General features: G+C 44.6%; 1 protein-coding gene across 6 annotated transcripts in view; it reads left to right on the top strand.

The window, feature by feature from the left end:
• Positions 1-27,278, top strand: part of dpp6a (dipeptidyl-peptidase 6a) — a 216,438-nt gene that overhangs the window by 101,879 nt on the left and 87,281 nt on the right. The window contains exon 1 of one of the 6 annotated variants that reach the window (XM_048267227.1): positions 1,901-2,314. The exons of the other annotated variants lie outside the window; for them this stretch is intronic. Within the exon in view, the coding sequence (XP_048123184.1) occupies positions 2,270-2,314 (45 nt within the window). The 5' untranslated portion in view covers positions 1,901-2,269. Of the gene's footprint in view, positions 1-1,900; positions 2,315-27,278 lie in introns of those variants that run through there. 6 annotated transcript variants of the gene reach the window in all.

Below are 27,278 nucleotides of genomic sequence, written 5' to 3'. Positions count from 1 at the left end.
GGTAAATGTGTATGTGTGTTTGTTTGTGTGTGTGTGTATGGTTGAGTACTCAAATGTATGTGCCCATTATAATTACGTCTCATAATTACACAATTATCAGATGTGTCAAATCAATATTACTTTATATCACAAACAACACTGCCCACCTGCTTATTGATTAGGGTACAATTACTCTTTAATGAGTCCTTCACAGGGTGACTCATATAATTAGTGTTGCACAATGTGTAGCCTATGTGTGTGTGTGTGTGTGTGTGTGTGTGTGTGTGTGTGTTATTCTGTGTGCAATGCTCCTTCATGCTCACCAAACTTAATTAGAGTCTGACCTATTGCCAAAATGAGAATCAGGCAGATTCCCGTATGTCCTATGTTGTGATTCTTTGCTGCACCTGATTTGTCAGCTTTGCGCTTGGCAACCTTTTCAAAATCTACGTGTTTGCCTCAGAGTGCTCTAATCAGGGGCTCCTCTCGGTTATGCTCGGCGTGCTTGCGTGCGTTTCTGTACATGTTTGAAGAGTCAAAGTAGAATAGCACAAAACCACTCTTATTAGAGCAATTACTCCGTTATTGCTGAAATGGAACTTGAGGTGTACGTGAGTTGTCTGTGTTGACAGGTGTGTGTTAACAATGTGTATGGACATTCTGAGAGACAGCATAGCAAGAGTGCCTGAAGCATCAACCCCACTTCCTTTCTTATATCTACACCTTGCTATGCCCCTTTGCCCCTCTGTTCACCACAGTAGCTAAAATATTAACAGTACACTGTTTCTTTTTCATTTGCCAGTCAGATGCTAAACCACGGCACACGTATTAATCACCCATCACCCATTGTTTGCAATGGCATGCATAGACTTGGGCGCGACTGGGATGTTTATGAAGAATATAACAGCCAGTTCTGCAAATTACAAACGAAGTTAGCCTACAATTAGGCTTCGTGTTTAAAGGACATCGGCGCGCTATTCACACACCGAGCCACCTGACCTCAGCACTACGATGTGGTATTTCCGCAGCATTCGCGAGGAATGTGTTCCGTGCAGGAAATGTAAAGCGCGAAGAGAAACATAACGGGAGAGCATAACCTGACCTTTTAATGGCTAAATCTATGCATAGAAAAAAATAACTGAACATGGGGTGTAATTAACATTTGAAAATGCCCCATTGTAAAGACGCCTGCTGATGACATTGCTGATCAGAAAGTAAATCACCACTACAGTAAATCATCATCACTTAAAAGGGCCATAAAATGGATATCCCCTGCTGTTCGATATCTGGGTAGCTTAGGTGCATATTTACACAAGTTTGCATGTGTTTCACAATTTTCGACAAACGCGGTCCGTTTCTTATTCAGTACCTCACCATCAACTCTTTTAATCAACTCCATAATCATCTATCTTTTGAATGATTAAAAACACCTGTTTTCCCCTGCGCCACATTCGCTTATGAGCATAGAGTAGCCTATGCATTAGTCCCCAGAGTTTTCTGTGTTTAACTGTGGCTAGACAATTCATTCAATCATTAAAAGAGAAAATGTGATTTCTTCCATCATTATAGCACATACAAGTTAGATGCTAAAGTAGGGAACCTTCACATTTCTATCGGATACTAAAATAATTGAAAGGACAGTTTAAATGAAATCGAATCATCCGGTGGCGAAAGCTATTTCAGCCATGGGCGTGTGATTATGTGTTTTGTTTTCATTGAGTTATTTTTGAAAATGTAATGAGATCTACGATTGACAAAGTTTTACCTTTTCAGTACGCCGCAGGACAAGTCCACATAGATGGAATAATTCGGTACATATATTTTGTGTCATCATCACATCATCATAGCGAAACAGTTTGTGTATAAAGGTGGGAGATATATATCTTTGCTTCACACAGTTACCTTGTGCTATGGTGATATCAACTGCTTACTCTGGAGCTGCAGAAAAGACTGCATTCACCCACTCGTTTCCCTTCTCTCTCTCTCTCTCTCTCTCTCTCTCTCTGGTGTATGTGTTAGTGATCGTCTCACGCCTACCGTCCCTCCGCGTTTCCGTCTCATTTACCAAGTGCAAGCATCACCTTAGCGTGTTCCCAGATTTTCTATTTTACGCGGGGATTTTTGTTGGTCTCGGGCTCTCTTTTCCCATCCTTCCGGCGGCCACCGGCATCCTAGGCGATCCAAAGTGACTGGCTGTCGCCGTCGTTTGCACTTTGCAAGCACCGATCACCTTTGCTAAACAGAAGATTTTCTTTGGTTACACGGCATCGGGCTCGAGCTGTAGCTGATCATGACTACGGCGAAGGAGCCCAACGCAGCCCAACAGCAAGACCCGGTAGGTTCTGAAGTCATTTGGGAGGCTTATTCGCCTGTTTGATTCCGCGCCTTTCTGAGTTACAGCCGTCGTTTGATTTCCTTAATGACAGATAGTAAGCATCTGCACTGTCACTCATTATACCATACGTCTGAAAGTCAGATACTATTGTATGTGTCCGACTCTTGCAACATATTTGTATTTTTTCATAGAATGCGCCCCATGTCGCCTGAAGTTGAATTACACCTCAGGCATCTTCACATGAGCCCACAGTTGTGAATCCTCATCAATGTCATTCGCATGCGTTTTGTTTGTATGGTAGCAGCAGTGGATGCGGTCGACTTCCTGGCACAAGAACCTGCGGGTGTTATTGCGTTTCTTTGCTTCCAATACATACAAGTTCAATGTGGGTTGTGGGGTAGGCTACACATAAAACAATCATTTATCACAATGCGTAATGGCCGAGAATATATCCTCAGGACATTGTTTTTACTCATGACGAATGCGTGTACATTGGTGATATAAGCTTTATCTGTCAAGCTGAAACTAATTGTTAGCAAACATTTCGACCCCCCTCGCTTACTGCAGTCAATTGAATAGCGAAGCGGAAATGCTCATAAGTCTAACGGGTCACAGAACACTTGTGATTGATATTATCTCCGGTACTCAACGCCGTCTGTGCAACTTTGTTTTGCCCCTGAGGTCGGCGCCGTGTTAAATTGGCTCGAATAACAGTTTGGTCTGTTGCTCATTGATGACCAGTATTATTTACTGAGCAGTCAAGCAGCAGATGTCTCCAGTTGAAGTGTTTTGCGCATCGAGATTGTAGTGTTAATGAGGGTGTGTGTGTGAGAGAGAGAGAGAGAGAGAGAGAGATGTTACTGTAACGTTCAGGCCAATAAAGCTTTCTTGAATTAAACTGAGAGAGAGAGAAAGACTCAGTTTAAAAAAAAGAAACTTTTTTTTTAAATCACGTGTCATTGACCTCATGGTGCCTTTGGGAAGAATGCAGTGCACATTATTTATCAGAGTTTTCTGAATGCCTTTTTTACAGAGAAGAGGCAGGACCTCTCACAGCCACAGGCAATATGATGGTGTGTGTGTGTGAGTGTCTGTCTGTCTGTCTGTCTGTGTGTGTGTGTGTGTGTGTGTGTATATACTTCGGTCATTGTCACATGACAAGCAGACACTCAAGTGGCTTATAGAAGTGTGTGTGTGTGTGTGAGAGAGAGAATACACTTTGAATTAGGCCTGTCAAACTCGATTCCTTTTAAGGATCCGGGTTATTCTGAGTCACTCACTAAACTGATCCGGGTTGAACGAGTCACTTGAGTCACTTGAGTCAGTATTGCTAAATCGCAAAGAAATTCAGTCCTACGTTCAAGCAGTGCCGTGGGGTGCTTCATTTCGTTAAGTGCCTTCTCATGTTGGATGTGGATCCTCCATGATTTGAAACCAGGTTTTTGCAGCACTTGCATTTAGCCTTTAGAGTTTTGCTCTCCTGGTCAAAGTGCATCCACACATTGTTCATCTTTTTGGTGCTCATGTTCAGAAACTTTGATCTTATTGACAGAGAGGGTAGCCTATATTATAATAATTAATTATTTGTTGTTGTTTTGTTAACAATAGAAAAGTTTGCCTAGGTCTAATGCTACTCTGCTACAATGTTTATTACCACTACTACTAATAGTAGGCTTCTAGGAATCTATTCTAATAAGTATTATAGGCTGCTAATACTAGGCAACTAATATTACTATTAATCATGGCTATACTGTTAGGTAGCCTAATATAATATAATATAATATAATATAATATAATATAATATAATATAAAATAGCCTAATATAATAGCATCAAAACCTCCACCCACTCACGGGAAAGAAAGCAGTTTGAGCCAGACTGTTTATTTAATGTCTTAACCTAGCCTAAGCAATTGACTTTCAATGTAGACATAGATAGCCTACAGGAACGTAGACATGCCCTGCAGTGAATAAATTATTATTATTGTTATTATTATTATTATTATTATTACTACTAGTACTACTACTATTCTCATTAGGCCTATTATTATTATCACCTTGACACGAGTAGAAACTAGGCTACTCGCACTCATAACAACATAACGTAACCGGTCCGCCCGGCTGATCCAAACGACCCAGGTAGGCTAGCCTACTCTCCATACAGAGCTTGCAATATTTCGGACTGTTTTCGCGACCTAATTGCATTTTAAAGTAGGCTATGCGTGCAGAATATATGTTATTTCAGAAGTGAACGCATGGCTTTTGTTGTGGATTTTCTTTGAACCTTGACGAGGAGTTACTCCCTCCTCTAAAGATCCACTCATGACAACGTGCAGAACATATGTTATTTCAGAAGTGAAAGCATGGCTTTTTTGTTGTGGATTTGCTTTTCACCTGACGCGGGTACTACTCCCTCCCTAAAGATCCACTCATGACAACGTAGCCAGCTAATTCGGCTGACTCGCCTCATAACAAGAAGATAACATTAACCAGCCCACGCCCGGGTGACCCGGACTGACTCAGGTAGCCTACTCAAGCAGCTCCATGAGCGTGCAGTTCAGACTGTCTGCACGACCTAATTGCATTTTAATATGCTACATCTATACACCAAATCTAATTATGTCTAGGCTACATGCAGAACATTGAATGTTATTTCAGAAGTGGAAAAAATGGCTTTTGTTGTGGAATTGCTTTTTTCACCTCGAGGAGGAGCTACCGCTCTCGCAGATCCCACTCATGACAACGTAGCCGGGCTGATTGACTGACTCGCACTCATAACAACATAACCTAACCGTCCGGCTGATCAAACTAACCCAGGTAGGCTAGCCTACCTTTGAACCTTGACGAGGAGTTACTCCCTCCTCTAAAGATCCACTCATGACAACGTAGCCGGCTGATTCGGCTGACTCGCACTCATAACAACAACGTAACCGGCCCGCCTGGCTGATCCGACTGACCCAGGTAGGCTAGCCTACTCTCCATACAAAGCTTGCAATGTTTCGGACTGTCTTCGCGACCTAATTGCATTTTAAAGTAGGCTATGCGTGCAGAACATATGTTATTTCAGAAGTGAAAGCATGGCTTTTGTTGTGGATTTGCTTTTCACCTTGACGAGGAGTTACTCGCTCCTCTAAAGATCCACTCATGACAACGTAGCCGGCTAATTCGGCTGACTCGCACTCATAACAAGATAACGTAACCGGCCCGCCCGGGTGACCCGACTGACTCAGGTAGCCTACTCAAGCAGCTCCATGAGCGTGCAGTTCGGACTGTCTGCACGACCTAATTGCATTTTAATATGCTACATCTATACACCAAATCTAATTATGTCTAGGCTACATGCAGAACATTGAATGTTATTTCAGAAGTGGAAAAATGGCTTTTGTTGTGGAATTGCTTTTCACCTCGAGGAGGAGCTACTCGCTCTCGCAGATCCACTCATGACAACGTAGCCGGCTGATTCGACTGACTCGTACCCAACGTAGCCTAACCGGCCGGCTGATCCGACTAACCCGGATTGCTACTCAGCCGCTCCAATCTGAGTCTCATGGTCTGTGAGTCTGCAATGTTTCCGGCTCTGCGGGAAGTTAACCAGTTATCTCGGACTGCCTGCTCACTCAGTGGCTTGAGTTAATTTGTGGAGTTGTGGTTGCCTACGAAATTGTTACATTTTTGGCAGCTACGATGGCTAGGGCTAGGAGGCTAGCTAGGATGTTAATGAGGTTTGTGTGTGGCGCTGTTTATCGTTTTTAGATTGAATTGTAGTAGGACTCAACTGATCCGAGTTAATGATACTAGAGACTCGCGACTCATGGGTTAATTTAAAGACACGGGTGAAAGATCCGAGTGAATCACGACTTAAACACCTTTACTTTGAATATGTGCTTGTGTGTAAGTCCATGACTGGTTGTGCAGTGCACCTCTGTTGAATAGACCAGCTATTCAACACAATAATGGAACAGGCTTTAGAAAGGTTGCTTGCACGTTAACATGTAATGGTCTCTGAATGACCTAATGCCGATGCCTGTGAAAGTATGATCGTTCCAATATCCTGATGGGAAAAGTGTACACACACACACACACACACACACACACACACACACACACGCACTGTTCTTCAAGAAAGGTACCCTCAGTAATTTCAGCAGACTCAAAAATAGCTATGACGAATCCTTTCTCACAGTATGTCAAGGTGACCACAGACACAGACGGAGAATGAGGAGAGTGAAATGCTTTAGGGCGCGTGAACGGAAACAGGGGCACACTGGATCTGATGCTCCTGTCTCAGAGAGCACGCATTGTACCTGTGGCTCAACCGACCAAGGGCTCGGGGTCTTTTGAACAGGGGGCATACGTACTGATAGAGTGTGTTGTTGCTCTGTATGACCGCTGCTCACCTCTCCTCTCCTGATCCCTCTCATTCCTCCTCTCATCTTCTCTTTTCTCCTTTTCCTGTCCTGTCCTTTTCTTTCATTTCATCCACTGTCCTTTCTCTATTTCTGTTATTTCCCTCTTTTCTCTCTCCTCTTCCCTCTCTCATCCTCTCTGCTTTACTCATCTGTGAGATGACAGGAAAGGTTAGATGGAAAGAGGGCCACCTCCTGCTATGTGGCCTTCAACCATTGAGGCATGAATGTGTGTGCGTGTGTGTGCGCACACATGCCACACACCCTCCCTCACACAAACAGGCATGACCACAGCCATAAAAGCACTCCTAACACACATTACTTCTAGTCACCATGGTCTCTGCGACGCGCTGCAGGACAGAAGGCGAGAGTAGAGTGACAAATATACCCATTTGGCTGTTTTCCCATTCATAGACACTTGTGTGTTCCCATTCACACCTACCAGGGGCACATCCTTTGTTTATGTTATCCTATCTGAGCTAATGCAGTACCTCTATAGGATACCATTAGAACAGCGTGCTTGCAGTAAATGTACTGCAGTAATCAAACAGAACAAACAAGCAAACACACAGGGACGACACATGCACTTGTGCATATGCACACAGAGACCACACATAGATATGTATTCAACCAATTTAGTATAATACTCTATGTATGCTGCATGAAATAATCATGTTATCTACACATTGTGTTAACACACATACAACCACAATCTAGTGGATGCGGATGTGTGCATGTGTTACATGAGTTCACAGTGCTCTGATAATTGCATGTCTGCCTTCATGTGTGTGGAAAGGACACACATGAATGAGACAGTTCAAAGTTGCCCAATGTATTCGCCAGCTTCTGAGTCAGACGTGCCTGTGCCTCATCACATAACATCACATCATATAGCATCCTAGATGCTGTCACACACACACACGCACGCACACACACAAATAAACACACGTACACACAAACCATTACCTCGGTGACACTAACTGATGTTTGGGGGCTGTAAAAGCGGCAATGTTTCTCTGTCTCGCTCCATCTATCTGTCTGACTGAATAGCATATGAGAGATCTCACTCCCCGGTTTGTTCACAGCTAATGCACAAAACTGTCATTATAGCCATCGCTCAACGGACAAATGGTAACCATCAGGCAGCCAGTGCCCAAGTTCTATGCCAAATGAATGTAATAATCCAATAGTGCTATATAATAGAGATGATGACAGGAGGATTTTCCCCATACTGTGAATACTGTGGAGCTCCATAATGTTTAAGGCTAAGAGCACAACTTGTGAACCTTCACTTTCACACTACCCACACATGAGTGCAGTCTTTCACATCTCTCTCACTCTCACACACACACACACACACACACACACACACACAGAAGATCAACCTCTCTGCTGCCTTGATGAACAGAGGCATAGATGGTGTCTTAAGCAGATGTTAATTAAGGCAGTGTTTTCATAATTTAATTCTGCTCCAAAAATATATCGGGCATCAGTAGAAGTGTTATTTCCATACTGCTTAAGCCTCCCAGAAGCAATCTCAGGTGGCAAAGAGCTGCTGTCACTGGCCATGCAATTAACTTAATGCTGAGAAGGCCATATGTTGTATTGAAATTTTAGAATATGGTAATAGGCTGCTGTTTTTGGTACGTCAAACTCTTTCAAATTCATCCTTGGTGTCTAAGGTAATGTAAGCAACAGGCATGATATGATAAATAGGCACAGCAAATGTAAGAAGCTTGCTCTCCCTGAGCCACCTTTCACTGGGATTTTCAAACCCCTGTGAGCTACTTGTCAAGCTTGTCACAGAGCTGTTTTTCCACGCCTCTAACCATCTCGAAAAATCCTGCACCTCCGCTGCCACATTTGGGTTCCTGCATGACTAACACGACAGGTCCTGGGCGTGGCCTGTCCAGTGGTGGTGGGCAGCGTGCCACGCGTTTTGAGCTCGGGGACCCATGCGGCGGCGACTCGGCGGGTGGTTGGAGGGCCTTTTGAGCTCGGCCCTCTAGCGAACAGACGGTCTGCCCAGTGGGGTGGAGACATGAGAGCGCCAGCACACCACTGCGTCTCTAGAGGGAGCCTGTACCTGTCTGGAGCCTGCACGGCATTCAAGTCCATATGTCGCTGGAGAGGCTGTGGCTGCGTCACACTTATTGGGACATATGCAGTGAGCCGGCACCTCCCATGTGTTAAGGTGTTAAGAAGAGTCTCAGAGCAATGCTAGATCTGATTCACTCTTCTTTATTTCCTAAAGTTAAGGCCATATCATTATGAAGATAAGTATTTGTATTTTCAATATACTGTATACTCGGTGATCAATTCCTTAAGGTGCTGGTATTTCTACTAATAACATTGAGTGATCAATAACCATTGATATCAGTGAAAGTATTATCCGCTGCTCTGGCTTAGTATGGCAGGACTGATTGGGTGATGTGGTAGAGGTGCCTTTTGGCTTGTGGATTCAGTTGTCAGTTGCCAGGGTTTCCCCAGTGCCATGTGTCAAGGTCTTGAGCTGCCGTTTGCAGGTACATGTACATTTTCACCATAGCAGAGCTTTCATCTGGTCGAATGGAGCCAGTAACACATCTTACCCTTCAATCTCTCTCTCTTTCTTTCTATCTCACTCTCTCTCTGTGTCATGGTTTGGAGGCGACAGGCAGGAGGCGTTGAGTGGCAATAGTGGTTTTTCAGCTGATCGCTTGTCTTGCCCGGCTGACACAGAAACAGTCACAGCAGTTATTGCCAACAGTCCACGTCTCAGATAATTCTCTGTCTTTAGACTCGCTCAGCAGTAGGCCACTTTAATGGGTGTGATAAGAGCCTGTGAAAGATAGAAAGCAAGAGAGAGGATGTGAGAGAGAGAGGGAGAGAGAGCAGAAAGCACAAGAAAGAGAGAAACAAAGATGGAGCGATAGAGTGAGTCATTTCAGAGATGAGAATGGGCAGGGCCCTGTTATTTCTTCTGATAAAAGTGAGGGAGTGTTGAGGGTGAGTGGGCCTTGATGCTGAGCACATGGTATGTGTGTGTGTGTGTGGCGCCAGTCTGAGCCCTTTGTAATTATGATCAATTGAGCCATCTGGTTCGGCCCTGGTGATGAGGCAATAGATGGGAATGGAGCCAGGGGTGCAATGCATCATGGTTATTGTCCATACCCAGAATTCCTCTATTTCCACCTAGTGCCCTATAGTGCCTATGCAATTGACCCTGGCAGCGCCTGGTGCTGCCAAGCCTCTCCTGTTACACTGCTCCAAAACCTCCATTCTCTACTCTCTCTACCCTACCCCCACCACCACCACACACACACACACACACCACACACACACACACACACACACATGCTGTATGCCAGGTATCAAAATGCCAATGTGATCTGACATCGCTAATCACTGTCTCTGCTAGGCTTCGTGCACGTCTGTGTTATGTTTTATCTGAAGGGCAAGCGTGTCTCAGCAGTGCCTTGGCGGTCAGACGAAGTGTGGAACACTTGGCTAATTAAGGGAAGGTCGGCACCTCCTTTCAGATAGAAAGACATGTTTTTAGTCTCTTTCCTGTGCTTTTCCACTAGACTCACTCACTTTGTAAAGACAGTCTGGAAACACTGAAATGGAAAATGTTTCTAACCCTAGCATCATAATGCGCATAGGCTTTGGGTTAACTTTAACGTTATTAGTCTTGGCTAGTTTTTCAGCCTGCTCCATAGCTTATTAAAACAGCGACATGCCTTCCTTTATGGTAAATGCAACAGCCACATTCACTCATCTTGAAGTTTAATATCAAAAGATGAAATGTATGAGCTGTATTCTTTCTCCTCTGTTGAGTTTACCTGATTTATTCAGTTGATTCACACTGCACTATGGTGTGTTTCTATATTTGTTTGTGTAGGTGTCTGTGTATGTGTCTATCTGTCTGTCGTGTGTGTGTGTGTGTGTGTGTGTGTGTGTGTGTGTGTGTGTGTGTGTGTGGCTATGCGTCTGTGTGCGTCTGTGTGTGTGTGTGTGGGTATGCATGTCACATGCCCCTGAATGTGACTGTGATTCAGTGTTATTTTGGGTTGATGTGAGTGCAGGCGAGGCTCTAATCAAACACGGCGCTGTAAGAGGAACGATGATACGCTACTCCTTCATCTGCCCCTCTTCCCCTTCTCTCTCTCATTACCATACCATTCCATTACACACTGATTTGGCTTTGGAATACATTTGAAATAAACCTCAAAGAATCTGAAACAGAAAACAAGAAAAATATGTCAGTACTGTTACTATCACCACCTCTTGGGTGCTTTTGGGGTAATATTTTAGTGATTCATGCCAGTAAAACCTATTTGGATTTGAGAATGGTAATTGAGAAAGACATGATGGTGATAGATGCTTTAGTCCCCTGGTTGTTATTAATGGACTTGGGGAGTGTAGGGAGTCTAAGTGGCTGGCCGGCACCCATAACCCCCCACACACACACACACACACACGCACACACACATACACACTCACCAGCCTCTAATTGAGCATCTGCAGTTCAGATGATGGTCGTAGTCATTTCTGCGCAGCATTTCACTCCGTCCTCTCTCTTCCATTTTGCCCAGCTCTTACTTTCACTTTAGGTCCCGCTCGCCTCCTACCTCTCGCTCTCTCGCTCACTGTCTCCCCCTCAACTCTCATATCAGGCACATTAACTAGCAAGGGACAGGATGGGCTCCGAGAGAGAGAGAGAGAGAGAGAGAGAACGTGATGGAGAGCAGGAGTGAAAAAGAGAGGGGGAGAGACAGCGGGGATCAGAGCTAGGGCGAGGAAAGAGGCGGAGAGTAGGTGGGTGAAAGAACACTAGTCGCAGGCTGCGATAAGCACAGTAATTGCTTGTACACTTGGAAGGGAAATTGGGCCTGGCTGTTGTTCCAGTGTTCCTAGGGCTCAGAGGCGTACAAATCGCACTGAAGTGGGTTAAGAGGATCAGAGTGCTAACACGCTAATGCTAGTCCTATTAAACATCCAGCCTTCCTAGGTGTTCAACGGGGGAAGAACCATAAATCTTTTAGTTTAGGGACAGGGTAGTTTGAATGCACAGAGTGAATTGATGTTAAGTAGTCAGCAAACTTCTGTGGGAGTTGCTCTGATCTCCCCTCTTGCATCTTCAGACTAAATTTAAATGTAAATTCCCTCCCCTTAGATTTTTACATGAAGGATAACAGGATGATTCAGCTGTGCGTCGAGAATTCAGTGGCTTGTGAACGCAAAATATGCTCATGAGAATATATAGTGTTTCATGAAAACAACTTCCACTCTGAAGAGGATCCACTAGTTGATGCTCATTTTGATGTATTATATAAAGCAAAGGCTTTTGCTACAGATCAAAACAGCTGTCATGTTATTTGTCCTGTACTATTAGACGTATTTTACAACAACTGTAGCCTACAAAATAAAGCCATTGTTCCAAGACAATTGTCTGTTGCTAGGCAACAATGCAACAGTGTAATTGCATACATAACAAAGCCATGCTGTTAGCCCAGTTTGAACATTTTGCATTGTAAGGACTGTACAGTAAGTGGCTATGGTATGGCATGGCTAGCAGTCGCAGTTGCCACAACACCAAAATGAAAATCCCAGTGTCCTGACTCCTATTAAAGGTTTATGGAGAGTCATTTTCCGATGGCAGCTGGTGTGACAGCCCATTAGCCAGGCATGGCAGATTTCAACAATGAATGTTTTATGGATTCATCACTGTTTAGAAGCTGTGTGTTTGCAGTGTTGGAAGGACCCACTAGGGACATGCACACGCATGTGCACACACAACAAACACACACACACACACACACACACACAAAGAAAGAGAAAGAGGGAGAGACTATCCACGATATTCTCCAGCCAACAATGCGCGTCGCCATGACACAGTATTCAGAAATCCGGTTTTCTATTTGGAGGAAGTGTAGTGGTTGCAAAGTGAAGGTGTTTTTAACGTGTGTATCACGTTAAATTGTTTATTATTTTTGCCCCTGCAGAGGGGGAAAATAATTGGCTTATTGGTTGATGGGTGTGTGTGATTGTGATGGTAATAAGCAGAGAGTGGCATGACTATTTCTTTTAATCTCCTGTTGCTATGTCACTTTTCAAGTGCAGGCCTTTCAGCAGAAATCAGATGTCATTGTGCTCAATGTGAGGCACTCAGCAGCAGCTCAACCTAAGCAGAGTGTAGGCCTAATAGTAATTCTGTGATCACGGTAAGGTGGACTGCGGTAGTGGGTTTTTAAAAAAGGCATTCAGAACATGTTTTATTCATGTCAACAGCCACAAGCGTACATGGAAGTTCTTGATCGTGCATGCCAATAACGGCTATAAAAACAATATATTTATGGAATAAAACTAGACAGGTACCTCAGATTAGCATTACTGTTTATTGTTAATCTGCAATTATCTGGCATTTATAGCCTACATTGCACCTGGACAATATTGTGCGTCTGCCCTCCACCTTCATCAAACATGTTCTGAATGCCTTTTTTAAAAACCCACTACTGCATGGCGCAGTCCACCTTATTGTGATCACAGAACTGATAGTGTACCCACCTCTTATTTTATCACTACACCCCCTGCTTAGGTTGAACTGCCGCTGAGTGCCTCTAATTGAGCGGGCGAAATATCATTTCTCCCCGATGATAGAGAAAATGGTCAATGTCATTCTCTGCTTATTAGTGTCACAGTCACACACACCCATATCAACCAATAAGCCAAATGTTTTTTCCCCACGAAACAACTTCCAGTCAACATCTTCAACACCAAAGCCTCCTCAAGCCCAGGCTTGACCAAAGGCGTAATGCACTCTAAAAGAACTGCTTTAGTGAAAATGATGTCAATCCCTTAGCAACATATTGTTTCATAAACCATGGAAGTGGAGACTGCTGGTCAAATTATGCCGGGTGCTTCTTTCACTTGTCTGATAATTTGCTGCACAATTTATGAAGAAAACACGGACTGACAGAAAAAGAAAGTTTTCGCAATCAGGAGGAAATACATGTAAAGTTCATCTGTTTGCATCTCTCCAGCGTGTGTTGCTGGCCTAGCCTACCCAACAGGGAAGTGAATAGGCTTGCTTGTCAGCCTTTCCCAGTACTTTGCAAACCACATAGCAGTTTTTTCAGCAGAAATAATATTCTAATAAAAATAATATGCAAGGAGGACCTGTCCTTAATTAATAGGGGATTTCACTTTTCCCATACTTTTTTTTTAAAACAAGCCAATGGTTTTACAATGTTTCAGTCAAGCTTTGGTTGGTTTAGATACAACAGAATGTATGCAAAATGTAAAGTAGCCTACTGGATTAACTTTGATCTGCTGTGCTGCATACGGCACAATAGATGCACATAGTAAAGTATATAAAATAGGCCTATTAAAATATTTAAATAGCTTTAGTCTACATTTGAAAAGAAATATTAAAGAGAATCCAGTCCAGTACACATGTCTTTGGCAAGTAGCCTAGGCTACTACAGACACAGGTGAAGAACAGTCAGCCTCAGCCAGTAGCACAACCAGATATGTACAGTCAGCTTCAAAAGCAACCTAGACCCTAAAATTGGCCATTTATAGCTGTGAAGGTGATTCACACACAATTCATTTTATTTCCTCAAAAAAATATATTTGGTAACTTCTGTAGACATCCAAAATGGGATAGGTGTTAAAGTTAGTAAAAAAACATTGCATAAAGTGTTGTCATGTTTATCTTTTTTTTGGTGTGGTATAGCCTAGTCTTATTTTTTCCATTTAGATGTCTTGAAAAGGTCTTAAAAGTCTTTAAATTTGCACTTAAAAAATGTGCAGATACTCTGGGGTCGGGTCGGGTACGGATTTTAACTAGCTCTGGTGTCGGAAAACGGGTCGGATGCGGTTTTAAACATGACGGGTACGGGTGGGTGCGGATTTAAAAAATTGGACCCGTGCAGGACTCTGGTGGCAGTGATACCGTTAGCTAGCTCATGTTAACACATTCAGTTGGTTAAATCCAAGTTGTGTGTAACGTTAATGTTACCACCAAAAACCACTCAGTAAGTTACATGGCTATAATATGATGCTACCCTAAATTAATTAATATGTTGTTTGGCATGATGATTACCGTAGGCTACGTGTGAAGAGACTACTTCGACTATACATTAGCTGACACACATGCTGCACTACCACGAAGCATATTTAATTAGCTTCTAGCATACCAACTGTCTGCTAACGTTAACCTAGCCAGCTGTTGATATGGACATTTTAGTTCGTTGTAAAAGATTGTTTTGTTTCTGTTCAGCAGTTCATACCTAGTGAACACAGAACTATGTTTTTAAGAGTCTGTCTTTGTGTAGATTTAACATGAGCATTAACTGTAAGTTAATGTTAGCTAATGTTAGCGGGCTTGAATGACACAATTCTTAACCAGCTTGAGGCTGAACGAAATTGGCAGGCAAATCCATATCACGAAGGTTATCTCTGGGTGGACTTTTAAAATCCGTCTGAATAAAAAAAAAAGTTAAAAGCAGACACATATCTTCCAAAATCGTCTGATTTCCATTGCATGTTGACAGCTGCTGGACCATGGACGGTTGAAAGAATAACGATTTCCCCCGAACTCTCAAATAACTATGCAGCTGTGTTAAAGTTACCCTGGTGCTGGGTAGTGTACTCACGTCAGGTGGGGAAGAGGAGGGGCGCTGTCCTAAACTGTTAACCCAACAAGCTGGGTTACAGAAAATAACCCAACATGAGTAAAAACAACCCCACACAATGACCCAACAATTTCAACCCAACGTTTGGGTTGAGAAAATAACCCAGCATTTTTTAGAGTGTACACTACCCCAGGGAATAACTGTAGATTCATTGAACTGTTCAATGTGATGCATGTGATGTTTCCCTGCATATGCGATCTTGAGTTAATTTGTGATTTCTTAGTCACTTTAATTGATCTTTAATTGGTCTTTAATGAATGCAATTGTCTCTCAGCAGTCTGTGGAATATCTCCTGCTGTAACCACTTAATGAGGTGTTTATTGGTTCTCTCTAGTCCAGTCTAGTCTTTTGTCGAGTAGAAATCCCTAAACACTGAGAAAGACATTTTTATTTTATAATCGTATAGGTTTGGGGTGGAAGTCAGTCCTGATACAGCACCTGAACACTTGGAAGTTTAATCTTAAAATGAATATCATGGTTTAGCAAGTTCATGAATAGTGGTGAGGCTCTACTAACACTGGCTAAAATGAAGGCATTAACATGCCATTGAGATGTGCGTGTCCCTCTTAAAGCCAAGGTGGAAGGGCCTTAGAGCAGTTAAAGCTTTCACCCCTTTAGTGTTATTGTTATGGCCGCTATAACTCTGTGGTGCTCGCTGTATCTCAATGGCTCTGAATCGACAGCCTGGAGGGTTTAACGAGTCCTTGGGTGATTAGAGCAATGAGAGAGCAGCTGATGCAATACTTGTGTGTGTGAGAGAGAGTGTGTGTGAGAGAGAGAGAGAGAGAGAGAAGAGAGAGTGTGTGTGTGTGTGTGTGTGTGTGAGAGAGAGAGAGAGAGAGAGCGGGAATAGGTGTATGTGTGAGAGAGAGAGGGAGAGAGAGAGATAATATGTGTGTGTGAGTGAGTGTGTGTATGTGTGTGTGAGAGAGAGAGAATAGGTGTGTGTGTGAGAAATGGTGTGTGTGGAAAAAGGGAATCGAACAAGAACAAGTGTATGATTAAACTTACTGAATTTGATTGACCACCAAAGTCATTCTTTTACATGTGTGAGTGCATTCCTACACAAGTATATATGTGTTTGTGTGTGGGAGTGTGTGTGTGTGTGTGTCTGAGCATGTGTGTTGCAGTTGCAACTCTGGCGGGCAGACCAACCTTTCTGCAGACCGCGTCTCTGCCTTTGGCTCACAGCCTCATCAAAGCTCAGGTTTGGCAGCCCCTGCTCTTGGCTACAGGAGACGGTGTCAGACCCCTGCTGCGCTGTTTCATCCTACCGCTCTGTATTTTTGAACAGCATCATTTCGCCCAGTGCCGCTAGCTCCCCCAACCCCAATATGCTAGCAGCGCTGATCTTTAGCCTGCATCCGCCCCCCGCTAGGGAGGTGTCCAGACCCTGTGGTTTGTACTTATCTGAAGGTCCAGTGGTGAGTTCTGGGTCTCCTCACATGATTGTCTGTTTCACGGCACGTATCGCTGTTTTCCCTCTGAAATGACCTTGTGGTTATACAACTATTGGGTAGTCTGTAGTGTTAACCTCATTAAACAAGGACTGGTATGTCATTTTTGTGTTGTTATTGTCGTGTCCTTGTGTAGTAAGCATTGAAGCAATTCTTTGGTCTAGACGTAGGTTCACATTATCACAGCACGTAGGTTCACATTATCACATCTTCACTGCAGTGCTTTTTTTTTCTTGCAACGTCTCACCACATGAATGAAACTGTAAATCAGTAAGTCAGTAAGCATTCTATAAATTTGACCTGGCTGTAAACAGCATAATGACTGCACATGGTCTATTACAAAACACAGTTAATAGTAATAGCATTTTTATGAGGGCATTTTACACAGCTAGACAGTTGCACTTTATGCCAGCGCAACCGATCTAGTAAATTGTCCCAAAGAAGAGACTCCAGAGAAGGTTCATAAATCATAAAGAGGCATCATAGTTGGAAACTCTTCGGTGGCTTCAATGCAGTCGTAACTGACCTCATCTTTTAACTTTGCCACAATGACGCGCCAGCTCCATGCATCTTCCAGTCGTAAAGGGCTGTTTTCGCCAATCCTGACCAGTAATGGGGTCTAATTGAGCTGTGTTTGAGTGTGACGGATAGCCGGATGAATTTTCCTCTCTCCCCCAGACACACACACACGCACACACATTCCCTCTGAGCCATTATTTTCCTGAGCTGCACAGTAATGAACTCGTGAGCGTGTAATCTCATTGCGGATTACCTGGGGGGGCTGGTGATGTCAGATCCAGGTGAATTACTGTACACGCTGATTGAAAAATGAGACTTCTTCCGTTTCTACCCCCATTTCGCCGCCGACAAAAGCAAGCCCTTCATCACCCGGCCCAGATTTATGTCAACACAGGTGGCCACTACTCACCGGGTAACGTGCGGCTCACAGCAAGGAAACAGACACCTTTACAAAGGGCGTCACGGACGAGCTGCTTTATTTTTATTTTTATGACACCGCTGTCCTTTGGATCACTCTAACAGGGGGCATTTTCCTACGAGCTTGCTGCTGGCATCTTCCCATTGCTTGCTACTGTTACTTTTTTTTTTGAGTTCATAGAGTAAAATTGCAATTACAGCCTTTTTCCCCCCTCTTCTGGCTTGCTAAAACAGGTCTTTCTGGTGAGCCAGTGTTCACTGCCTGGGCAAGACACCCCAAAGTGATATAGCACGCTGAAAAGGGGTCTAAAATTGTTCGAAAAGACTAGGGTGATTTGTTCTGGCGCAGTCTGTTACCATAATCTTCCTTGGCATTCGCACCCAATTGCTTACACAGACTCACTTGCAGGCACACTCGCAGGCATACCTCCAAAATGCTCAGCTGCTCAGTGTGCTGCATCTTGATGCTGTAGAATGGGGACGGGAGCAGAGGCATTACACCCATGACTTCATCTCTCCGCCTGCCTTGGCTCCCTGAAACCCGCCGCGACAACAAAGAGAGAGAAGCTCCTCCTAATCTTTCTCCAAGGTATTATGGAATTATGGAATTACTGCACAACTTGGCAGCATGGGAAGGGAAAGATGAAGAGAATGGAGGATGGAGATATGTGAGGGGGGGGGGCAGCGAGGTGAAAAAGTGAACAGTTGGGGGTAAACAGTTGAGGGGTTTAAATGCGATCGGAGGCGTTGGCACCTTGTAAATATACTGCTGTGTGTGTGTGTGTGTGTGTGTGTGTGTGAGGTGAGGGGGCTTGGGAATCCATGCAGTGGGAAAGAACAATGCACGCTGAGACTGATTTATGAGAGACAACCGGATGGTGTGGCAACCCAGAGAGAAAGAGCTGTGCATGTGCGTGTTTGTGCTATTGATGGATGGGTACACACACGTACTGTACACACACACACGCACACACACACACACTTCACATTTCCAGCCAGCTTTCAATTTCACCCACTTTAAACAGGCTTTTAACTCTCACTTAGTGCCATGTGTGAACATGATTTTTGGGGCCAATTACTGGCCTTGTACCAGAAGAGGGAGAGATGGAAAGGAAGAAAAATGGGAAAGGCTAGAAAGGAAGAGAGAGCAAAATGGAAGAGGCAAAGTTCCCTCTCAATGTCAGGCTTTTGGTAATAAAGTGCTATTGCTGTGCTGGAGGGCCAGACAAGCAGTGCTCTAATTTGACACGGGTATTAGCAGCACTGTGATGACTAGACCCCAAGTGACAAACACAGCCAATAACTTCCTGCTATCTCTTCACCCCATATCTCCCCCCCTCTCTCTATCTCATTCTCTCTCTCCTTCTCGCACTCTCTCTCTCTCTCTCTCCTGACTGTGCAACGCAACCTCCAGCAGTGTGGAGATTCACAACAACTGTTGCCGATCCCGTTGTGATATTCAAATGCCAAGCGCCTTTCCCTACTGCTGCACTCTGTGCCTCCCATCTCTTCGTCCTTCTTTCCCCTTCCTCATCTCTCTTGTTTTCCTCCCTTCCTCTCTCTCAGCAGCATCACCCTCCATCGTAGATTAGCATGTGTCTCGCCCTGATAAGGGCCTCGGCTGTCATGTCCCCTCTCCTCCGTTCTGCAATCCATGCACCACCTTTTTCCTTTATTCTCTCTCTCTCTCTCTCTCTCACTTACTCACTCACTCACACTCTCATTCACATTCAGCCGAAGTATTTAATACGAACATGAACCAGTTATACAAAAACATCTCATATAACACACACACACACACACACACACACACACACACACACACACACAAATGACCCATGCACAGGTTCAATGACAAAGAAACTTGCATACCATGAAGTATATTAAACATTAATGATGTATTTAGACGTGTCTGTATTTTCATACAATCTCTGTTATTCATATTCATTCTGGCCCTTTTCACTCTCTCATTTCTCTCCTTTCCTCCTTGTCATTTTCTCTCTCTCTCCATTTTATCTCTCTTCCTCTTCCTTTCTCTCTCACTCACTCATATTAGAGTCTGGACTCTCATCCCCTTTCGCTTCCCCTTGGCTCTCAGTAGGTGACAGCTGAATCCAAATGGACGTCTCTGTCCCACTCTATATTGGTGAGGTGGGGTGGGCACATATTCAGTGATATGCTTTCAAAAAGGCTGCTCCCATCACTGAAAGGACTTGGGTGTCACAATCAGCCTGGCATGCCAATTGAAAAGAGCCCAGTCGAATAAAAAAATCATAAATGAAGAATGGTAATGAATGGGAAATGGGGGCATTTGCTCTGCGCAGGGTAATGGCCATGTTGAGTGCAACGCACTAGCTGGCCCGTATTTTGGAGCAACTTTGTGACCCTTGAAGACCACTCAGCTTGCAATCTTACACTCTGCCAAGCTTAAGCCCAGTGCCAATGTTTCGCATTGTTTTATTTATTCAGCTGTTTTCCTGAGTGTTAAGGCACAAACATTTTCCTGTTCCGTGGGGGCGTTTCTCGACCAGGCTTGCCCGGAAAAATGCCATCTGAGGAGATGGCGGCAGTAATATTTCATGGCACTCCACTGATGCGTTCTGATATTTCCCCCACTTGCCCCCTGCCGGCGCGAGAGCTGCCTTTGTTTGCTTGGTGCTTTTATGGCGCGATGAAGAATATATAAAGGCCCCGACTGCGGCGGAAAACGCTTGCCGTCCCTCGCCGTTAATTATTGAGCCGCTGAGAGACGCTCGCTGAGGCTGGTCCGACTCCCAGCCCTCCTTCTCAGACTTCCTGTCTCTGAGTGAGCTCAGTTCACAAGGCGGCGGTGCTAAAAGCTCCCCTCTCTCAGATGCCCCCAGTGGGGAGGCAGCCAAATTGGGCCGGAAAAGAGAATAGAGGAGTGAGACAGAAAGATAGATGTTTGGATAGATAGAGAGGGTGAGAGAATGTGTGTATTTTTATCAACAGGGTTACCCCCTTTTTCCCTCAGATGATGCATTTTCTTATGAACCCTGAAGGACATACAGTTATCTCTCTCTATTCTTTCTCTCTCACCCTGATGGATGTGCCACAATGGCCCTTGGCCAGCACTGTTTTATGGATGGCCTGGTGCTGGTGTGCGGCCTTGTGAATGGAAGCGTTGATACACAACTAACACCCCCTCCCACACACACACACACACACACACAGATTGTGCTCTTCCCTGCCTCCAATCCCCCTCACACCTGAGTAATAGCCTCGCCGATGCCAAAGTGCACGGCTCCCCCAGGTGATCTGGCCACTAGGGGAACTCTCTCAACCACTCACTGCTATTGATACAGAAAATGGAAGGGCTGTCTGTCTTCCTCTCACTGTATGTTCTCTCTCTCTGTCATCTTAGCCTTTCCTTCCTCACTTTCTGTCTCCGTTCTTTCTCTCTGTCTGTCTCCTCAGTATCACTGGCCATTCTGCTATATCTCTCCTCTCTCCTTCTCTATCTTTCTTCATGAACTAATTCAGTACAGTAAGGTTGTGAGGCACATCCACATATCAGAGCCTGGGTCACTATGATTTTTTTCCTCCCTTTTTTATTAGGAGATAATGGCGTCTGAGATTCCCAGCGGGAGCTTATATAACCCCTTTAATAGAGCAATTATTCTCAAACAAAAGGTCACCTCAACCCTGACGGCCAGCCTGGAAATCAATAACCAACCAGACCCCCCAGCCCCTTCCACCACCGCCCAATTATGACCAAATAATGGCAGCAGGGGAGTCCTATGCCGCAGACCCGGCGGTTGCATCCGCCGATGATCCATCGGAAGATCGGATTTCAGACAGACGCGCCGGTCTCCCCCAGGTGGCTGTGTCCTAATAAAAGGGGTTTTGTTAGGGGCTTTTTAAAAATGCATCAGGGACTCGTGAGTGTTCAGTCAACCCATCGCCGTCTGCGTACACACACACACTATATAGCCACATTATAGCTACGTTTCCTCCAGTCGGCCCAACTGATTACGGCAGACAGATTGTACCACCCTGCTTTCCCTCTGGCTCAGGGGCACGGTTACTGTTTCATTTCCATCTGTTGTACGGCTAAGTGAGGACTAGGAATTACTGAAGGAAATCTACTGTGACAACAGGAAACATTGTGTCAGCTACAGCATGTCTTCCCCTGTATCTACTGTCATACAAGGGTCACAGAGAGTGCTACTGAATATTTGGAAACGCATGGTTATCTCAGTCTTTGCACAGATAAACTGACTGTGTACATACACCAAAAAAAGTAAGTTAATTAATGACCTGGTTATCTGGGGGTTCTATGAATAAAACTACAAATGTTATGGTCTAAGCACCATAGGAATATGGTGCTTGCTCTCCACTTGTTCTGCTTGAGAGTAGAAATGAGCTAAATAATGTTATATAGGTTACATGCAATCAGACACATGTACACACACACACCGCACACACACACACACACTTATAACACACAGATCTTCATCTCCGTTCATTTGCTTATGCATAGACTGATGGAGGCACATTGGACTGTGCCGTGAGCAGATGTGTTGCTAATCTCTCATGATTGGCAGGGCCCTGTAGTAATGAATGTTTTTCCATGAATATGAATGTGGGGGTTATAGTCAAAGTATTTGCCATAAGCTTTTATTTTGTCAAAGAATTAGCTGATAGGATTACTCTCTAAGCTCAGAGCACTAATCTCATATTGGAGATTCGTGGTGAATGGACATTAAGTATGTCCTCAGGCCAAGTTTGGTGGTTGGTACACAGGCCCCGCTCAGTCAGAATTTAAGATGGAACACCTACGGGACATGAAATGCTACAGCAGTGAACACGTCTGGTGTGTGTGTGTGTGTGTGTGTGTGTATGTGTATGAGTCAGTGAGTGATTAAGAATGTAGATAGTGTGTGTGTGTGTGTCTGTCTGTGTGTGTGTATGTGTGTGTGTGTGAGTGAGGAAGTTTGTATCTGTGCATGGTGACTGTTTGTGTATGTGTGTGTTTTAGAGGGGGTATGTGTGTGTGTGTGTGTGTGCATGCATGTGTGTGTGTGTGCATGCATATGTGCACACTGTTTTGTGTGTGTGTGCATGTGTGTGTGTTCGGGTCATTGAGATGCAGCGCAAACGCTCGTCTTCTGTGTGACGGGGCGAGAAGAAAGGAGCTGGAACGTGAGGGAGCAACAGGAGTCGCTGATTACCTGTCATCGTGCTTCGGGAGAGAGTGCGAGTCATTTGCGATATGAACTGCACGGAAATCTCTCTCTCTCTCTCTCTCTCTCTCTTTCTCTTTCTCTTTCTCTCCCCACGTGCCGGGCCGTGGATGAGGGTGGCTACAGCAGCAGCAGCACTCCTCCTCCTCCTCCTCCCCCTCCCTGTTCTTCGCTCCTCACTCCTGCATGCCGGTCCGAGGCCCTGCTGCTGAATTAGGCCCCTAATGCACTGACTCCACTTTATCAAGGCCGCCGCCGTGCCCGGCCCCCGATTGATTTCAGAGCGAATGGACTCGTGTTTGTGCGGCCGCGCTCGCTATAAAAACCTCATTACACGCCAGCAATGGCTTTTTGTTACCTCTGTTCTCTGTGCGTGTCCTTTTTTTTTTCTATTCCACTGAATGACACACACACACACACACACACACACACACACACACACAAATACACACACTAATAAATGAGCACACACATATTTTTACGCGTACACACATAGGGGCACAGCAGTAGACAAATAGATGGCACAAGCTCATAAGCTGCACTCAATCCGTGAAATGAAACTATCCTTGTTGTTATATGCAAGAACAAACACCACTCAAAACAAAGACAGAGGACAAGAATGAAAGAGTAAAGAGCACTCTTCCAGACCAGATGCAGTGTGAAATAATGCTATCTTTTACTTTCCACTCGATGGCCCCACAGCCTATGCTCAGCCAGCAGAAAGCAGCTTTATCTATACCAAATCAGAGACACTCTGAGTAATTCATCATTAGGGTAATACACTCAAAGTGATGGATGCTGTGACGGTTGACCCAGCAGTCTAAAAATCGATGGGGACATTAAGGGATTTTTTCCTTCTGTATTTGTTTGACTGTTGGCACCCTCACAGAGAGACGTCAGAGGCTAGGATGATGGACGATGTGTTTGAGCAGGAGAACAGCGCCGGCGTTCTCCATTTTGTGTGTCCGTGATCGAGCTCAGTATCGAGTTGTAAGGAGAGAAACGGTTGCTATTACTAATGTGCTCTCGTTTTTATGGACTGTTGTTTCACTGCCAGAAAAAAAAAAGTTTAAATTCAACATGAAAGTGTGTGTTTTACGTGTGGGTAGGACTGTGTGTGGGAGAGTGTTTGTGTGAGAGAAATAAAGTCAACAAAATATTCAGATGTTGAGCCAACATTCTCATTCCAAACAAGGAAATGAATAAGGGCAGACAGCACCAAATGTAGTTGCCTTTTTATCATAGTGCAGGTGGTACTCAAATTATTCCACCTGTCAACTTGTGAGTATGAAAACATTGTCGACATGAAATGACGCCCAGCTCTTGCTCTACATGCCAAAATAGCAGCCCTCCACTTTTGTGCCTGCTGTAGAATGTAATTAAATCACTTCAGTTGGCACGTTGGCTTTGGTTTTTGTTGTCTGCCTCTCAACACTTTTGTGGAGCAGAAAAGAAAGTCACGTATGTGTGTGCGCATACTAATTCAGCGGATTACGGGAGTACGGATCACTGATCTTTCTGTTGTTGTTGTTGTTTTTCTTGTTTTTCTTCCTTTTCTTTCTCTTCTTCTTTTTCTTTTTTGCCACTCCTCTTGCTCCTCCTCCCTCTCGCTTCATCATTCATTCCTTTTTCTCTGGAGCTGGTTCCTATCTGGAATGTTAAGAGACTATAACAAACACACACACACACACACACACACACACATGTGCCCCACCACACACACACACACACACACACACACACACACACACACACACACACACACACACACACACACACACACAAACATACATACTAATGTGCCCAGCGCCACAGAAAGCAGACAGGTGACTGATGCTCCCCTCGGACATTTCCATGTGAAGGCCCGCACAGCCGTCCCTCCGGGACCCTGACCCACCAGTGGGCCCCAGGCCATTTCGCTCTGTTTTGGAGGCCTGAAAGAATCCTATCAAAGGTAACAGCTTGTGTCCAGGCCTTGACCAAGCCTGCAGGGAGCAGAGCGGCGTGTTTGTTTGTTGCTGATGTGTAGCGCCGTGATGGGATGTGCCTGTGAGCTTCTGTCGAGGTTTCTTTTTTTTTCTCTTTTTTGAAAGCCAGGCGTTCACTTTGTTAAAGTAGAAAGAGAGGTAGGGATGGAGCTTTGTGCTTTGTGTGTGTGTGTGGTGGAGGGGGGGGCTGCCCCTAATCTAATAGTACCCAGAACATTGGCCTGGCCAGACACGACATGCTGAGCAATCTTCAGCTGGTTAGGGAACTCCGAGACGAGCTGGGGGGAGTGAGCTGCAGGGGAATACTTAACCTCTCTCTCTCTTTCTCTTTCTATCTCTCTCTCACTCTCTCACACTATCTGTCACACTCTCTGTGTGTGTGTGTGAAAGAGAAAGACAGAGTGAGTGCGTGTGAACTGTGAATGTGCAAATATATTGTATGTAAGAGTATGTGTGTGTGTGTGTGTGTGTGTGTGTGTGTGTGTGTGTGTGTGTGTGTTCAAGTGTGTGTGTGTGTGTGTTCAAGTGTGTGTGTGTGTGTGTGTTCAAGTGTGTGTGTGTCTAATGAAGTCTCCACCCCTCCTTGGCCTGATCAGCACTGCACCAGACCCATCACTGGCATTCTACTCTGCAGTGGCACCGGCACTCCCCTCACTTCCCCTCCTCAGCTCTCCCGATCCTCTCACACTCGGGATCTGGATTATCCCCTAAAGCCAAAGCACTGCTGACCTGCCTCTTTGGTCAGAAATGACAGTGACATTTCCTTATAACCTCCAGTGTGTGAGGGAAATGGCAGGAATGACGCATCAAGTGAGAGCCATATGGAACTAAACAGCTTACCTAGTTCTTATGTATGACTATGACCCCATTCATCTCTCACATGTTTGTTTGCATTAAAAGTCTGTTTTCCATGGCTGTCTCGTAGCCTTCCAGCTTTGAGCCGAGATAATGCAGTTCATGCTGTAGGTGCGTATCGTATGGCCTTCCCTCGTGATATCTCCTCTCATGGAAGGCCCGCACAGCCGTCCCTCCGGGACCCTGACCCACCAGTGGGCCCCAGGCGTTTTACGGCTGTGCGGGCCTTCATGAGAGGAGATATCACGAGGGAAGGCTATACGATACGCACCTACAGCATGAACTGCATTATCTAGGCTTTATGCTGTCAAATATACACCATATGTGATTCGCACCCGCTAAGTAGCGCATGCAGAGAAAGCTCTACTGTATTTCCATTAAGGTGACACAGAGCCCTCCTGAAATTCGCTCTTTGTGGATTAAAACTCTCAAAGGCAAGCAGTAACCCCATAAAAATAAAATATAAAAACCTTTAAGTGTGTGTGTGTGTGTGTAAGCAGTTGGGTTGGTGCATATGGATGTGCCTCTGTTGTAGTGCTGTGCTTCCATATGAATGTAGCTCTGTTTAATAGCATGGAATGCCTATCTGTCTGTCTGTCCTTTACCATGGCTGTGTGTGTCTGTTTCCTTGTTGGATGGCTTGTGCTTGTCAGTGTCCATTTGCATCCATGTCTCCCATTGTGGCTGCCACTGTCTCTGTGCATCTGTTTTGGCCTTTTGTCAAGAATGACAGAGAAGAAAAGGGGTGGAAGGGTAATTATCCTTGATGAATGATGAATGAGTGATCTAAACTAGGCAAGAATGGATAGCACATCAGACATGGCCACTGTATAAATCCTCTACCAAAGAGGTTTTGCTGAGCCCTGTGCACTCGTCTCGTATCACCATAATGATTACATATAACTTCATCTCTCTCTTTCTTACTCTTTCTTCCATTTTTCTCTGGATACTATTTCCTCTATCTGTGTTGGGTTGTGTGTGGAGAGGGAGTTTAGTGACCGTTTGCCAGGGTTGTGTCTGGCTATCAGTGCTTGCCACATCTGCTCACAAATGGCAATTTACTACTATCATTACTAAGATCTACTATCCTTTTATAGTTTCTTAACTAAGTTTGGAGTCAGTTGAAAAGAGACAGTCAAATTTTTGTATGCTTTTTTTTTGGTCTGGATCTTGCTGTACAGGGTTCATATATTTCCCTTGTCTGATTAACGTTGTCTTTAATGAGTTTTTACTCCCCAGCCTCCTTGGGTATATTAGGACATTTCCTGAGGCAGGAAGGGAGCACTTCAAAAGGAGAGGGAGAGAGAGGGAGGGAGACCCTGTCAGGACAGAGCAGGGCTTTTAGAACATGGAATCAGAAAGAAAATGACTAGCCTGCTGTTCTGCACAGAACAAAGTCACAGTGTTCTTTTCCTCCCCAAGCATATTAAGAACTG

Source organism: Alosa alosa, chromosome 16 (genome assembly GCF_017589495.1).
Source record: "Alosa alosa isolate M-15738 ecotype Scorff River chromosome 16, AALO_Geno_1.1, whole genome shotgun sequence".
NCBI classification, from domain to species: domain Eukaryota; kingdom Metazoa; phylum Chordata; class Actinopteri; order Clupeiformes; family Clupeidae; genus Alosa; species Alosa alosa.
Note: the sequence above shows the minus strand (reverse complement) of the source record. Positions and strands in the feature narration are given on the sequence as shown.